General features: G+C 47.0%; 1 protein-coding gene across 1 annotated transcript in view; it reads left to right on the top strand.

The window, feature by feature from the left end:
* The window catches only part of LOC114891724, a 39,342-nt gene that overhangs the window by 13,913 nt on the left and 9,292 nt on the right, over positions 1-16,137 (top strand). Inside the window, exons 13-17 of the mRNA XM_029215986.1 lie at positions 181-336; positions 2,827-2,939; positions 6,149-6,232; positions 6,779-6,895; positions 15,896-16,035. Coding sequence (XP_029071819.1) covers positions 181-336; positions 2,827-2,939; positions 6,149-6,232; positions 6,779-6,895; positions 15,896-16,035 — 610 coding nt within the window. The remainder of the gene's footprint in view (positions 1-180; positions 337-2,826; positions 2,940-6,148; positions 6,233-6,778; positions 6,896-15,895; positions 16,036-16,137) is intronic.

Below are 16,137 nucleotides of genomic sequence, written 5' to 3'. Positions count from 1 at the left end.
GCTCACCTGGGCAGGGAGGGGCTCACCTGGGCAGGGAGGGGCTCACCTGGGCAGGGAGTCACTCCCTCAGGCTGGTGTTCCCTCCCCCACTGCCAAGCTCCGTCCCCAGGTACTCACCTGACGAGAGGTGCTACCTTGTCCACAGGAGCTGGACGCGTGTGCCTCTCCCCCTCTCCACAGGTATCTCCGACCAGAACACGTGGCTCCTGCTCCTTCCGCTTTTCCCCGTGAGGACGAGCACGCCGGTCTTCCTGGGCATCGGGGCGCTGACGCTGCTGCTTGAGCTCGTCAGCCTGCTGCTGCTCGGCCACCTGCTCCTTTTCCACCTCTACTTGAGTGCGTGCCCCCCGTGTTGGCCGGCCTTTGCCCTGCGTTCACGTGGGTCCCCGGGCAGGCAGCCTCCGCCAGAAACAAGCTCAGAGCACAAAGGACAAGTGACGGGAAGAGAAGAAACACCCCACGAGGGGCAGAGGGCTGAGTCCTATTCCAAGGCCTGCGGAAAACATCAAGGAGGTTCAAAAAGTGGTCAGTTAAGGTGTTCAGAGATAGAAAGGAATAGAATCTATGAGGCAGGAACAGGACACTGTGGAAAAGAACAGGGAGATTTAGAGAAGCAAAAACCAGAAATCCTAACAATGAAGAGCATTGAACTCAGCGATGGGGTCTCCACTAACCAAACTCGCTTGAGGGAGAACGGGTGGTTTTCTCGTGTCCACACGGCAGCTGCCCGGGGCAGGCTCCATCTGCCTTTAAAACGAGGGGAGGAGGCCTGTCCTGCACCCTGTGAAGATTTTGTTCGGAAGCCACAACCATCACCAAGCTCTGCGGCCCCGAAGGGAAGGCGAGGGGCCTGTGGTGGCCGTGCCGGTGCTCTGGCGCCCACCATCCCCCGCTGAGCCAGAGACGAGGGCAGAACCCGCCCTGGAAGCCCCAGAGGGCTCCCTCAGCGTGCACGGCGGGGCCCGCAGGGCCCTGGGCTCGGGGCCGGGGTGTGTGTCGGGGGCCGCTGCGTCTGTCCAGGTGGAGCGCGCCCAAGCGCTGCTCTGTGCGCTTCTGCAGCTGTTGGGGACGCGGTGAGTCCGCAGGAGTGAGGAGGGGCCTGGAGAAGTCAGGCCCACAGGACTTGGAGGCCGGCTGGACATGTAAGGACAGAAGTGTCCAGGGGCTGGTGATGCCACCGTCACCGAGGGCGAGGACACACAGGAGGCCTGTACAGGGGGAGACATGCTGGACTCAGGACCGAGTGGGTTTATTTTAGGGTCTTTGAACCTCCAAGAATGGATTTCCAGGAAAACGTTGGGATTTAGCTATTGTTAGTTACAGTAAAAGTACCCTAGAACGTATCTACTTAACATCCTTGCGACCTCTCAGTTTCTGTGGGGTCAGACTCAGCGCAGTGGCGAGTCAGAATTCAGTCCAGGCTCAGCGCAGTGGCGAGCGCTCAGCATGAGATCGAGTGAAACCCTCGGGCTGGAGGCTCAAGGAAGAGCCAGGCGCCGCAAGTGGGGGAGAGAAAGCGCCGTGGAAGGCGCTGAGGAAGAGGATCCTCCGGCTGCCCAAGCCGGCGGGTGGGCACTGCAAGGCGGTGGACACAGGTGGACCTTCCCCAGCGCGGCTGGGCTCCGGCCACAGCTCCCAGGCCGCGGGGTGCGTGGGGCTCTGCGTCCGTGTCCCCTCCTCCGCTTCGTCACTGCGGTCCGATCACCACACCTCACGCCAAGTGCAGTCAGAAGAGGGTGGGCGCCGGAGGCACGCAGGGGCATCTCACAGTCTGGATTTGGTGGTGTTTGTGCAAACCCACACAGAAGAATGAATATTTTCATGAGAATACAAACAGGGTCAAGTTTACATCCTCAAAGTGTGACACAGGTTCTGAGGGAACGTGTGCAGTTACTCAAGAAAGATAAGGCAAACGAAGCCAAAGCCCTTGTAGGAGCCCCCAGGGAAGGGGACGGGGAAGGCGTCCTGAGCCTCAGGCCCCCGCGGGGCAGCAGCCGAGCGGGCCTTGTGGGGCCTTGTGGGGCCTCGTGGGCCCTTGTGGGGCCTCGTGGGCCCTAGTGGGCCCTTGTGGGGCCTCGTGGGGCCTCGTGAGGCCTCGCGGGGCCTTGTTGGCCCTAGTGGGCCCTTGTGGGGCCTCGTGGGGCCTCGTGGGGCCTCGTGGGCCCTTGCGGGGGCCTTGCAGGGGCCTTGCGGGGCCCTTGTGGGGCCTTGTGGGGCCTTGCAGGGCCCTTGTGGGCCCTTGTGGGCCCTTGTGGGGCCTTGTGAGGGCCTTATGAGGCCTTGTGGGGCCTTGTGGGCCCTTGTGGGGCCTTGTGAGGGCAGGCGGCCCTCCGTCTGCTCCTCGAGCGGCACATAGGCTTCTGTGGGTGGCCCTTTTCGCTTTTCAGAAATGATGGTCAACCCTCCGTTCTCACGTCTGTTAGTTTTCAGGGAACGTTTGGCCCCTCTGCGAAGGCACACGAGTGAAGCGGGCACAGAGCATGCTTTCGTTAATAGTGCTTTTCTATTGACAAACATGTTTGAGAGTTTCTTCTAACAACCTGGGGTCCTTCTGCCACGTGTGAGAGCTGGTGTCTCACCTTAATTAAAACGGAGCTGGGCTCAGCACTCCCCCGTCCACCTTGGCTTTACGGGCCTGTGAGGGACACAGGGCCGTGGCTCCCCTGCCCGGGACAGGGCTGGTGGGCCACTGCTGGCCGCGGCCCAAGGCCAGCCGGGCTTGGAGTGGCCTGGGAACCAGCCCCCAACGCCCCGGACCACGGAGGGCGGGTTGCTCTGCAGCTGAAGGAGGGTGACTCTGCCCCTTGCCTCCTTCCTCCTTTCTAGGGGCCAAGAAGTTGAGCACATTTGAGTACATAATGCAAAGCGACAAACAGCAGAGCTCGAAGCCCCTGGCAGTGAAGAGAGATGTGACCCCACAAAGAAAAGGGTTGTCACAGGTACTGGACGTCTCTCTGCTTCACCATCCAGGTTCATGCAGGGCTGGGGCAAGACCCAAGGTCACCTTGCAGCTAGGACCCCTTAGCCACAGTCCTTCGCTTCTGTGTTGGCGTGTGTGTGTGGCTGTATGTGCATGTGAGTGAGTTTGGCACGTAGTGTGCGTGTGTGTGTTGTATCATTTCCGAGCGCACTCTCCACAGATCAAGCCAGCAGGGCCGACTCCCTTCAGGCCGCCCGTGTCTGCAGCTGGTGCTCATCAAAGTTAACATTCACTCTTCAAAGGTCACCGTTAAGAAAATGAAAATATAAGCCACAGACACAAATAATTATTTGCAAATCATATACTTGTACCCAGAAAATGTATAGAACTTTCAAAACTCAATTATAAGAAAATCGACCCAGATTTTTAAATGGGCAAAAGATTTGAACACACTGCACCAAAGGGGATCTATGGGTGGCAGATGAAAAGAGGGTCAACATAATTCGTCGTAAAGGAAACATGAAACCACAGTGAGACATCACACATGTCCATTAGAGTGGCCATAATCAGAGAGACCAGCCGCAAGTGTCGGCGAGGCTGTAGATGGCGGGCTCACACATTGCTGGTGGGGATGTGAAACTACATCACTTTGCGAAGAGGTTTGGCATTTTCTTAAAAAGTGAAATATATACGTCTCAGTGACCCAGTCACCCCGCTCCCTGTCTCTTGCCAAAGAGAAGTGGAAACGCGCACACATGTGTAAGGGTGCGGGGAAGGGTGCCCCCCTCCCCTCCTGTGAGGTCCCTTCCCAGGACCCAGGAGACTCTGAGGTGCCACTGCTCCAAATCGACTGAAAGTGTCAACAACTTGCTTTCATTTTATAACTTTCCTTTGTCTCCCACAGCAGCTGGATAACCACCTGAGATCACCTGTGCAGGGGTAAGTCGTCATCTGCCTAGAGCAGCTATATTCTCCTCTTAACTGGCTTACTTTAAAATGTCTTTCTTAGCCCAAGGAACATCCTCCATATGCTTTCCTAATATTTTCGTAATTTTTACTTGCTTTCTTTACACTTGGTTTTTAAACCATCTTCTATTTATTTTTGTATTTACTGAAATAGCCAAGGTTATTTTATTACAGCCTAGCTGTTGGTTACCACCTCATTAATTAAATGGCCCGCTTTTCCTCATCAAATCGAAAGGCCGTTTTCCTGATACCCCGAGCTTCCGCAAGCTCTGGGCTCGTCTGCTTCTGGACACCAGTCTGTCCCTCTGCTGATGTACTAAGGGCACTGTGCTGTTTTAATGATAGGACTTCATTTAGCTACCTTTTAATATCTAGTAGGTGAATGCCTCTCTTTTTTGTTTTTCATTATTTTGACAATTCTTTCCTGTATTTATTTTTCCATATAAACTTGAAGATCATTTTGTGCAGTTCCAAGAAACCTGGAGTTTGAACTGGAGTTACGTTAGGTGTGCACTTTACGTGGGTGGGACAAAGGCTGCCTCCCCACCTTCACAGCTCAGCGTCTGTGTGGGGAACAAACCAGGAAGCCAGTCTGCGGGTGGGGAGGTGGGCTGGAAGTGCCGGGGACACCCTAGTAGGCTCCTTCTTCCCTGAAACCTGCAGGGGAAGCTCCAGTGTTCCTGGCAGGGAAGACTGGCCCAGGGGTCCTGGAGGGCTTCACGTCTCCCTTGCCACAGCTCAACTGGCAGAGAGACTCAGAAAAGGAGAAGTGCACCATTAGTCAATTCCCCCAAAGCTGAGAATTGCTGCAGATTTTTGCTTAGTTTAATAATCAGGGCATTAGAGTTTAGTGTGAAAGAACATTCCTTTTCAAATAGCCCACTATTTTTTTTCTTCTAAACTTGTTAGAAACCTGATTGGCACTAGTATTGTGAAAATCTAAGTCATTTTGAATTTCACTTTCAAGTGTCTATGGTCCTTTAAATAAAATCTAAGAATATTTTTTCTTTTATTGCTTTCTGGTAAGAATGATAGAAACCTAACTGGAATCAGCATGGTATGCTTAAAAACCAAACCTAAACAAGACAAAAACCTAGTTTTTTTTCAGATTGCCTAATCAATGCATATTCATTATAGAAAATTTGGAAACTGCAAAACTTCCCAGTGTAAATACGAACATCCCTTCTTGCCCACCTCCACCAAGTGCCACTGTTGGCATTTTGATTAGTATCTTTTAGGTCTTCCTTTTAAATATTTTTTGTGTGCATTATATACATGATGGGTTTTTTTCTTTTTCTTTTTCTTTTTTTTTTTTTGCGGTACGCGGGCCTCTCACTGTTGTGGCCTCTCCCGTTGCGGAGCACAGGCTCCGGACGCACAGGCTCAGCGGCCATGGCTCATGGGCCCAGCCGCTCCGCAGCATGTGGGATCTTCCCGGACCGGGGCACGAACCCGTGTCCCCTGAATCGGCAGGCGGACTCTCAACCACTGCGCCACCAGGGAAGCCCATGATGGGTTTTTTTCTAAAATTATAATCATATTGTAGAACTCTTTAGAAGTCTTTTTTAAAAACTCCATATATTGTGAACATTGTTAACAGAAAAAATAATGATTTTTATGAATATAAATCATGCCATCTTTGGAATGTGCCGTCTTCCTCATTTTTGGAATACTATTCTTTATTTTCAATCTAATCTTTACTTCTGCATCCCTTTATTGAAAGGGTTGATTGTGTGAGAAGTGTGATACAACAAAATACAAGTTTACAAGCCCTCCAGACCCAATGGGCAATAAAACACCAATGACCTTTTTTTGCTGCAGAAATGTTCCTGGGGTGACCTGGGAGTCAACCTAACAGTTGACGAGTAGACACAGCCCGATTTGGGGGAAAGTTTGCTGGAGTAGGTCCTAGAAACCCGGGAATATGTTTAAATCACAAGACACTGAAGTGTCTCACCGGCGTGTTTTGGTGGAAAACACTGTGGGACTTTGTAAAGTGTGTCTCTAGTAGCAGTTATCAGACCAGTTTACTGGGAGTGCTTCTTCTCTTCTGGACTGTTTGCCTGCCGTGGAACAGTAAATAGAATGGATTATATCGATAGAAATTGACCAGCTAGGATGAACATACAAGTGGGGGCAGGACCACACACAGGCAGACACTTCCTGTCTGATTTTAGAGGCGTGGCCTGTGCCAGTTCCCATTGCTACACAGCAAATCCCCACAGACTTAGTGGCAAAGACGCGTGAACTCGGTTCCCGCAGTCACACGCCTGCGGGCGCATCGGGCTCTGCTTGGCATTTCACACGGAGCCGCCAGGGCTCCTGGGGCTGCGTCCTCTGCAGACGGTGGGTCTGGAATGTTGACAGAGCCCGTCCCGTCCTCACGCTCCATCTCTAAGTCGGTAGTGGAGGGCCGAGTCCTCCTCGTGCTTCAAACCTCCCCGACTTCCCTCTTCCATGTTCCTCGGTTTGTGGAGGTCCGTGTGATGACACTGACCTACCTGGGCATCACAGACAAGCCTCCCGTATTCGTTTCCTGGAGCCTCTGCGGGAAAGTGCCACAGAGTGGCAATGTTGTGGCCCCGAGGCACGTCACTGTGCGCTTGTAAAGAGCCCCTGCACCGCTGCTGCTCACAAACTGGCAAGTGTAGCTGTCCGTGGGGGGGGCTCAGTGGGGCGAAGCCCGCCTTCCTGGCATCCCACCGGCAAGCAGTCATGGTCCTTTACATGCACAGCCCCTGCAGGTTGCTTTACATCGAGCGTACCCACGGCCTCCCAGGGCTGCTGCTCTAAGGAGGAAATGGCAGCATTGACGCTGGTGTGAGGCTTTGCAGCCTTACCCGCCCCGCATGCGCTCCTGCCCCCAGCCAGCTCCCTCCTCGCTGACCTCAGTCTTCCCTCCCCCTGCCCCATCCTAGCAGCAAGAAGCCCAAGGAGTTCCTGCCAACTTCCATGCACCTGAGTCTGTGCTCCGCCACCGTAAAGCCAGAGGACACGTCGTCATCAAAGGTAAGCCCACGGCCACCAGCGTGAGACTCACGACGGGGGTCAGAGCCGAAGGTGGGTCTGAGGCCCTCCAAGAATGAGGGCAGAGCAGTATTTGGAATTGCTTGTTTGATGAATTGAAGCATTGATGTGGTTCCCAGGGATGCCCCTCACATGGGAACAAAGGTAGGTGAGGAATAGAAGAGAAAGTGAGGGACAGAACTAACTGTGGGGCTTGTATTGTGTGTGTGTGAGTCTGTGTGTGTGATGCATGTGTGATGTGTGTGATGTGTGTTTGTGATGTGTGAGTGTGATGTGTTTGGGTTATGTGTGTGTGTGATGTGTGAGTGTGAGTATGATGCATGTGTGATGTGTGTGATGTGTGTGTGTGATGTGTGAGTGTGATGTGTGTGATGTTTGTGTCATGTGTGTATGATGCGTGTGTGAGTATGATGCGTGTGTGATGTGTGTGTGATATGTGAGTGTGCTATATCATTTCCATAACTTCACAGGATCAAGCCCGCAGGGCTGACTCATTGTAGGCCCTCCCAGAGGTCAGATGCTCCGGGGGTTTCTGGTGGGCTACTTGTGAGCAGGCATTGCTACTATGCCAGTTTCTGAAGGTTGCTGGTGACTTTATTTTCTCTGTGGAGGAGCTTCATCCCACCACAAACCCTGAAGGGCGTCAGAGAAGGGGGATCCTTGTAATAATTTAGAAATAGCAAGAGGGTCAGCACCCACCTCTAGCAGCAGTGAGGTTGTCATCAGTCCTTTTCCTTGCTTGCACTTGCGCTAGCAACTTCTACTAGAAGTTCGGAAGCACGTTTCATGGAAAGTATCATCCTGCCCACCCCCACCCCCCGACTCAACCACCAAAGGTGAACTTCACTGCAAGCCAGGAGCAGGCGTCTGTGGGTTTTTCTTTGCTGTCATTGAAGCCAGGGTGACCCTATGTTCCAGTTTGCCTGTGACAGTCCCATTTGACACCTGCTGCCAGTCCTGACCATGTGGTCACCACTCTGACGGACACTTGTCATTGATCATTATGTTAAATCTCACTAAGAGTCTCCTGGACACATTATTATATCCATTTGGTGGCCAACAGGAGAGAACGAGGCCAAGCTCAACTCCTAAGAGCAGGCAGATCTTCTAAGACTCTGAGATTTGAAACCTTTCTCTCTCCTGCACTGGAGAACACATTGTCTTTGGCATTTAAGAACATGAAATACCAAATTACCAATGCACAGGTGACTTTCTAATGCAAAAATATAACATTATGGGTTTGGGTCTCTTAAACTTTTCTATACTTAATTGTAAGTGTTCTAAGGTTGAAATATGCTTTATTATTTAAGAAAGGGATTTACCATTCTACTTAGTTGGTACAAATTACCAAAACCGATTCAAGAAGAAATGGAACATTCAGATGGTCATATAACAAGTAAAGACACTGAACTAGGGGGCTTCCCTGGTGGCGCGATGGTTGAGAGTCTGCCTGCCAATGCAGGGGACACGGGTTCAAGCCCTGGTCCGGGAAGATCCCACATGCCGTGGAGCAACTAGGCCCGTGAGCCACAACTACTGAGCCTGCGCATCTGGAGCCTGTGCTCCGCAACAAGAGAGGCCACGACAGTGAGAGGCCCGTGCACCGCGATGAAGAGTGGCCCCCGCTTGCCACAACTAGAGAAAGCCCTTGCACAGAAACGAAGACCCAACACAGCCAAAAATAAAAATAAATTAATTAAAAGAAGGCTCAACATTTTAAAAAAAAAAAAAGAGAAAAGAAGAGACACTGAACTAGTAATTTTAAATTCTCCACAAAGAAAATCCTAGGCCCTAATGGCCTCATTGGTGAATTCTAACTGTTATTTTAAGGGGAAAAAAACCCCAAATCAATTATGCACAAACTTTCAGAAAATAGAGGAGGAAGAAATACTTCCCAACTCATTTCTGTGAGGCTAGTACATAATACTAAAGCCAGATAATGTCATCAAAAAAGAGTATCGTTAAAAAAAAAAAGAGTATCATAAGCCAATATCACTCGTGAATAGAGGCAAAAATCATTAACAAAATATTAGCAAACCAAATGCAGTCACATGTATACAGAACTATACACTGTGACTAAGTGAGGTTTAGTCCCGGAATGCAAGGTTGGTTTAACATCTGAAAACGTATTAATGTAGTAAACATATTAATAAAATACAGTAAACATACAAGCACACCAATCAATCAGAAAAAGCATTTGCTAGTAACACATCTAGTTATGATAAAACAATTTCCCAACCTAGAGGGGAAAACACCCTAAATCTGATAAAGAACACTGGTGAAACTTACAACTAATTCATGCTTAATGCATACTGAAGGCTTTCCCCTTAAGATTGGGACCAAGACAAGAATGTCCATTCCAAACTTCTATTTGACATTTTACTGAAGTTCCAGCCAGTGCAGTAAAGCAAGAAATATAAGTTAAAGGCGTATAGATTTGAAAATGAAACGGTGTTTATTTGCAGGAAACATGATCCTAACAGATCTGCAGAAACGCTCGTAGAAATAATAAGATAGCTTAGCAAGGTGGTAGGATATAAAATCAGTGTTAAAAACTGAATTCCATTTCCGTATACTAGCAGTGAAAATTCTGAAAATGCTCTTAAGAAAACTATTCCATTCATGGTAGAATCAAAAAATAATAAAATAACGAAACAAGCACAAAAATCTGTATATGTGAAGCTACAAACTATTGCTGAGAGAAATTAGACACAATCCAAATAAATGGAAAGATTTACAATATTTATGGATTGGAACACTCAGTATTGTCATGATAGAAAATTGATCTACAAACGTACATGATCCCCATTGAATTCCCAGCAAGATTTTTTCTTTAAGGAAATAGCACGCTGTATGTGGAAATTCAGAGGACTTAGAGTGGCCAAAATCATTTAGAAGAAGAAGAACCAAATTGGAGGATTTAGACAATCTGACTTCAAATTTCACTACAAAGCTACTGTATGGTTGCCAGCATAAGGATAGACATAGAGATCAATGAAACAGAATAGAAACTCCAGAAATAAAACCTTTACATTTATGGTAAATGGATTTTAAACAAATGTGCCAAGGCAATTCAATGGGGAGAAATGTGTTTTCAGTAAATGATACTGGAACAATTGGATAACCACAAGGGAAAAAAAAAAAAAACGAACTTAATGTCCTACTTCACAGCATACAAAAAAATAACTGAAAATCAATCCTGGACCTAAATTTCAGGACTAAACTACAACACTTTAGGAAGCAAACAGAATAAAATCTTTGTGATCTTGAGTTAGGCAAAGTTTTCTTTAATATGACACCAAAGCACTATTAAAGAAAAATATGAAAAATTGGACTTCATCAAAATTTAACATATTTGCCCTTCAGAAGTCACCACTACAAAAATAAAGATATAAGCCACAGACTGGAATAAATACTTCCAAACCATATACTTGTATCCAGAATATATAAAGAATTTTCAAAACTCAATTATAAGAAAAATGACCCAGTTTTTTAAATGGGCAAAAGACTTGAAAAAACCGCCCCAAAAAAGATATATGGGTAGCAAATATGCACATGAAAAGATGGTCAACATCGTTAGGCATTAGGGGAATGAAAATTAAAACTAAAATAAGACCCCACTACACATGCATCAGAGTGGCTAAAATTAAAAAGGCTGACAATACCAAGTGTTGGTGAACCTGTAGAGGAGTTGGATGTCTTAATACATGGGAATTTAATTGGCAGTTTCTTTAAAACTTAAATATATTCTTATCATTTGACCCAGCAGTCCCATTCCTGACTAGGAGAAATGAAGCCACCTCTGTACATGTAACATGGGTTGGGAGGAAAGATGCTCTCCCACCAGTGAGATCCTTTCCCAGGCCTCAGAAGCCCCTGAGACACCATTGCTTGAAATCAACTCTAACAGACTTGAATTTTCTGAACAAGTAACCTCAACATCAACAATTTCTTCCTTTACAATTTTACTGATTTGTATTTATTCTCACAGCAACCAGTTGCCAGCCTGAGTTCATCTGTACAGAGGTAGGTTAGACGCTTACTAGAGTTGTTGTATCTATCTGAAAAATAGCTGTATTCTCTTCTTAACTCAAATTACTTTGAAAAATAATTCACCTGTGATGGAATATTTTTAAATAATGTGTAACACAATGTAAACTAAAATGGTTTCACTTAAGATTACTAACAATTATAGCCATTCACGTATCTCATTTTTACTTATCTTACTTGCAAAAACTACAATCATTCTTCTCGCCCTTCTTTACAACTAACATCTGAACTAATATACAAAAATAAGACAAGTCTCTTTATTTTCTGTGCCAGTTGGAGCACATGGGCTCCGTTGAGTCTGAATGTCCTTTTGACAGCCTCTCCTAACATTAGGTTTCAATTAAGCTCCCGAAAGTCAGGCTGACTCATGTTGAGTCGGTGTTGAGTCAGTTAGATGCTAAGGTAAGTGACACTCTGCCCCAGGAGCACTGCACACACGCACATGACTTTTCACCTCAAAATCACAAAAGCAGAACATGGCCCATTATAAAGGTCATCACCCAGGGTAAGAACACACTTTAAGAGTACACTCTGTCTCCGTGATGAAATTGTATGCAGCCATGAAAAGTCGTCTTCTCACAGAAGGTGGAGAAACAGGGAATTTACTTGCAGTGTTATGGTGGGTGTTTTCACTTACTACGGCTGCCACAGCAAAGTACCACAAAACAAGTGGCTTAAGAATTAGAAGCATGTCTCACTGTTCTGGAGGCTGGAAGTCTGAAATCAAGTGTTGGCAGGGTGGGCTGGGATCTGAGGGTGGTGGGATCTGTTCCAGGCCTGGCTCCTTGGCTTGCAGGTGGTGATCTTCTCCCTGTGTCTCTTCACATCATCTTCCCTCTGTGCCTGTCTCTGTGCACAAATTTCCCCTTTTTACAAGTCCATCACGGGTATTGGATTAGTACACACCCTAATCCAAAATTTTTTATTTTATTTTATAATTTATTTTTGGCTGCGTTGGGTCTTCGTTGCCGCGCACTGGCTTTCTCTAGTTGCGGTGAGCGGGGGCTACTCTTCATTGCTGTGCGTGGACTTCTCATTGCGGTGGCTTCTCTTGTTGTGGAGCACGGGCTCTAGGTGCGCAGGCTTCAGTAGTTGTGGCACTTGGGCTTCGGTAGTTGTGGCTCACAGGATCTAGAGCACAGCCTCAGTAGTTGCGGCACACGGGCTTAGTTGCTCCGCGGCAGGTGGGATCTTCCCAGACCAGGGCTCGAACCCGTATCCCTTGCATTGGCAGGCGGATTCTTAACCACTGTGCCACCAGGGAAGCCCCCATGACCTCACTTTAAGTTGATGGCTTCTGAAACACCCTGTCTCCAAATAAGGTCACATTCTGACATCCTGGGAATTACGGCTCCAATGCAGTCGTCCCTCAGTATCCGTGGGGGATTTGTTCCAGGAGCCCCTACGTTTACCAAAATCCATGGATGCTCGAGTCCCATAGGTAGCCACCCATATCTGTGGGATCTGGATCCGAGGATTCAACAAACCACTGATAGAAATTTCAGTCCAAGTTTGGGTGAATTCTTGGATGTGAGACCCATAAATCCGGAGGGCCAACTGTATATTGGAAAAAACGCACGTATAAGTGAACCCGCCCTGTTCAAAGCCATGTTGTTCAAGGGTCAACTGCTCATCTATTTTGAAGGGACAGAATTTAACCCACAGCAGTCTGCCTTCTAGCCCTCCAAAATCCACGCTCTTCTGTCACCACATCACAACTTGCCCCAGTTCAAGCATCAGCTCTAAGTCCCAAATCTCACCACCTAAATCATCCAAATCAGAGATGGCTGAGACTCAGGGTATGATTGATTCATCCTGGACAAAATTCCACTCCATCTGTGGACCTGTGAAACCAGGCAAGTTATTTGCTTCCAAAATACATTGACGGGACAGGCATAGGCTAGACATACCCATTCCAGCAGGAAGAAATCAGAAGGAAAAAAGGGTCACCAGTCCTGAGCAAATCTGAAACCCAGCAGGGCAAATTCCTTAGATTTCAAGTGTTGAGAAAAATCCTCTTTGGCTTGGTCATCTGTGCTATCGCCAGGCCCACCAGGTGACGGCCCACCACGCCCTGCTCCATGCCGGGAAGCTGGGCTTGTTATCCATGTAAAGTTGAGAGTCGGTTGAGATTAATACCTCACTTCTTCTTCATTATTATATCTGTAACACATGCTCTTGCATCAATATAGGGACCATGGAAAACCCCCAACACCACCTCAAGGCTGATACCTGAGCAGCCGCCACCTTTGCTTTCTATCCATACACAAAAGCTTACAGGAAAAGATCAAATCACGCCATGCCGGTCAGTCTGCAGCTCCCTATTTTATACGCCCAATGGTGTATCGTGGATGGCTTTTGTGACACTGCACATAGACGTGATTCCTTCTCGTCAGGAAAGTCCTCCTCTTCCATGGATAGACCGTGAGTTCGTCAGCTACCCCCCCGGCAGACCCTGAGGTTATGTCCAGCCTTGGCTTTTTCGGACAGTTTACCGGAAGCCTCTTTGTGCCAGTATTGTTAGGTACAGTTGGTTTTATTTCTGTAGGACATCCATAGGGCAAAGGGCTTGGCTGTGCACTTTCAATCTTCATAGATCTTCTCGATTACTTTCCCCCAAGTTAGAGTAATTCACACTTGCATCAATTTCCTCAAAGTTTTCAATACAAGATACTAACAGTATATTCAGTTTTATCCAAATAAAACAAGTAATTGTTTCTATGTGCATTCCTCTCAATACCAGTGGGAATGTACATCATTTCATCCGTTTTGACCATTATATAATTTCCCTTGTGTGCATTGCATTAGGTTTTCACATATTTTCCCCATTTTTATACTGGGGTATTTGTATATTTCTTAGCAATGTTAAGAGCTCTTTGCCTACTGAAGATACTGATTAATTCTTTGTTCTGTGTGTTTCAAATATATTTCATCCAGTCTGTCATTTAAAAAAATTTCTTTATTGTGTCTTTTGCAATGTAGAGGTCACAAATTTTTCTGAAGCTGAATTTGTCAAAATTTTCTTTTGTCTTGCTTTTAAAAGCCTTCCTTACTCTCAGTTTCTACAAATATTTTTGGAAACAGTGAGACAGGTAACAAAGTCATTTTATCCCAGCGATACACCTGTTGGTTGCCACCTCATTTATTAAGTAGTCCGCCTTCCCCGTGGAAGTGAGAAGCCCTCTCTTTAGTGTCTGGACCCATCTGCACTCATCCTGGATGCCTTCTTCTGCCTCATTTATCTCCTTCTCCTGCAGCATCCCATTATTCCCGGTTAGACAAATTCCTATCAAGATGTTTTCATTTTTCAAAATTTTTGACAATCCTTACACATTTATTTTTGCAGATAAACTTTGAAAGGATTTTGTCCCGTTCCAAGACACCTGGGTTTGGGGTTGGTGTTGCCTTCAATATGGCTTCGCTTGGGAGGGACCACTGCTTCTTCCCAGCATCGCTGCTCCATGTGGAAGCGCAGGGAAGCCTAGATTCATCTCTCCTCAGTGGAAAAGGGGCCAGAAGTGCAGCCCCTGCCCTTCCGGAGGGACGTGCTGGGAGCTGCGGACGGGGACCCTCTCTCCATCCTGCATCCAGCAGGGCAGAGAGGTTCCCTGGACCAGGAAAGCGGAGCTTAGAAGAAATGCACCACTAGGCAGTTTCTCAGATGCTGAGAATTACTTAGGTTTTTCCTTAGTCTAACAGCCAGTGAATATGATTTAGTGTAAACAGATCATTCGCTTTCAAACAAGCCAATAAGTTTTCTTCTAAAGTGACTTCCCGAGAAATCTGACTGGCGAGACTATCATGTAAATCCAAGTCATTATGAATTTCACTTCACAGCATCATCTAACCAGGACCCTTTAAGTAAACTCTGAGAACGTTTCTCTTTTATCCTTCTCTGGTAAGAATGATAGAAACTTAACTGGAACCAGGATGGTAAACTTTCACCTCAAACAAAATTTTTTCCAGATTTCCAAATCAATGCATATTGATTATAGAAAATTTGGAAATACAGAATCCCCAGTAAAACAAAAGACACTCAGAGTCCCCCACCCGCCAATAACTCCTGCTGGAATTTTGGTTTGTACCTTTTAAGTCTTCCCTTCTAATAATTTTTCTGTGCATTGTATACATAATGTTTTATTTTATAAAATAATGATCATATACAATTCCTTAGGAGCCTCATGTACTGTGAAGTTCATTCTGTTAAAAGAAAAAAATTGAGACATTTTCTTCTACTTTGGGCATGTATCATATTCGTCTTTACCGTCTTTACCGAATTCCTTTTCTTTTCCAATCCAGCCTCTACTCCTCCGACTGGAAAAGGAGCTAGCGTTATTTAATGCAAGGATTAATGATGGGTAAAATGTAATACAAGTACAATGTAAGTTACAAATCCTCTAGATGAGATGGGAAATAAATTACCAGTAGTCTTTTTTGTGGCAGAAAATGTTTCTAGGGTAACATAGTAGTTTGGACCCAGTTGAGGAAATCGGCACTTGTGATGGCCATTCCCAGCCTCACTCCTGCGGCTGACCCTGTTAGAGCAGGTCGGACCTCGGTTCACAGAGACCAGGGGAAATACCTAAGTCATGTGACACCTGCCAGAGGAAGAAATGCGCCCCATACGTGCCCGTGGATGTGACGGTGTTCTGTGGGCAAGTTGTAACGGAAAACCTCACGGAGGACTTTACAAAGTGTCTCTTGCTCTAGCAGTGGTTGTCGTACCATTTTCTGAAGAGTATTTCTTCTGGACTGTTCGTCTGTTCTGGAATGTTAAATGGATGGGATGAGAATATGAGCAAGGAATCAGATCTTACACGTGAAGACACGCATCGACACTTACTATCTCATGGTTTCCTTGGGGCAGAAACGTGGTCGAATGAAACTGGGTCTCTTCTCTGCACCCCACAGACAGCAACCGTGTGTCCCCAGGTTTCGTTCATCCATGGAGGTCCTGGGGGAGAAGCCACTTCCAAGCCCACTGGGGACAGTGACAGAATTCACTTCTCACCTTTTCTCCTCCCCCTGAATCGCAAGTCAGCAATGGCAGTTTACGTCCTTCTCGTGTTCAGGTCTGTGAATTATGCTTCCTGGCCAATGGCAGTTTGCGTCCTTCTCACGCTCAGGTCTGTCTGAATTACGCTTCCTGGCCAATGGCAGTTTGCGTCCTTCTC

Source organism: Monodon monoceros, unplaced genomic scaffold (genome assembly GCF_005190385.1).
Source record: "Monodon monoceros isolate NGI ecotype Baffin Bay Population unplaced genomic scaffold, NGI_Narwhal_1 Super_Scaffold_12, whole genome shotgun sequence".
Classification (NCBI taxonomy): Eukaryota; Metazoa; Chordata; class Mammalia; order Artiodactyla; family Monodontidae; genus Monodon; species Monodon monoceros.
The sequence above is the reverse complement of the archived record's forward strand: the minus strand, read 5'-3'. Positions and strand labels throughout refer to the sequence as shown.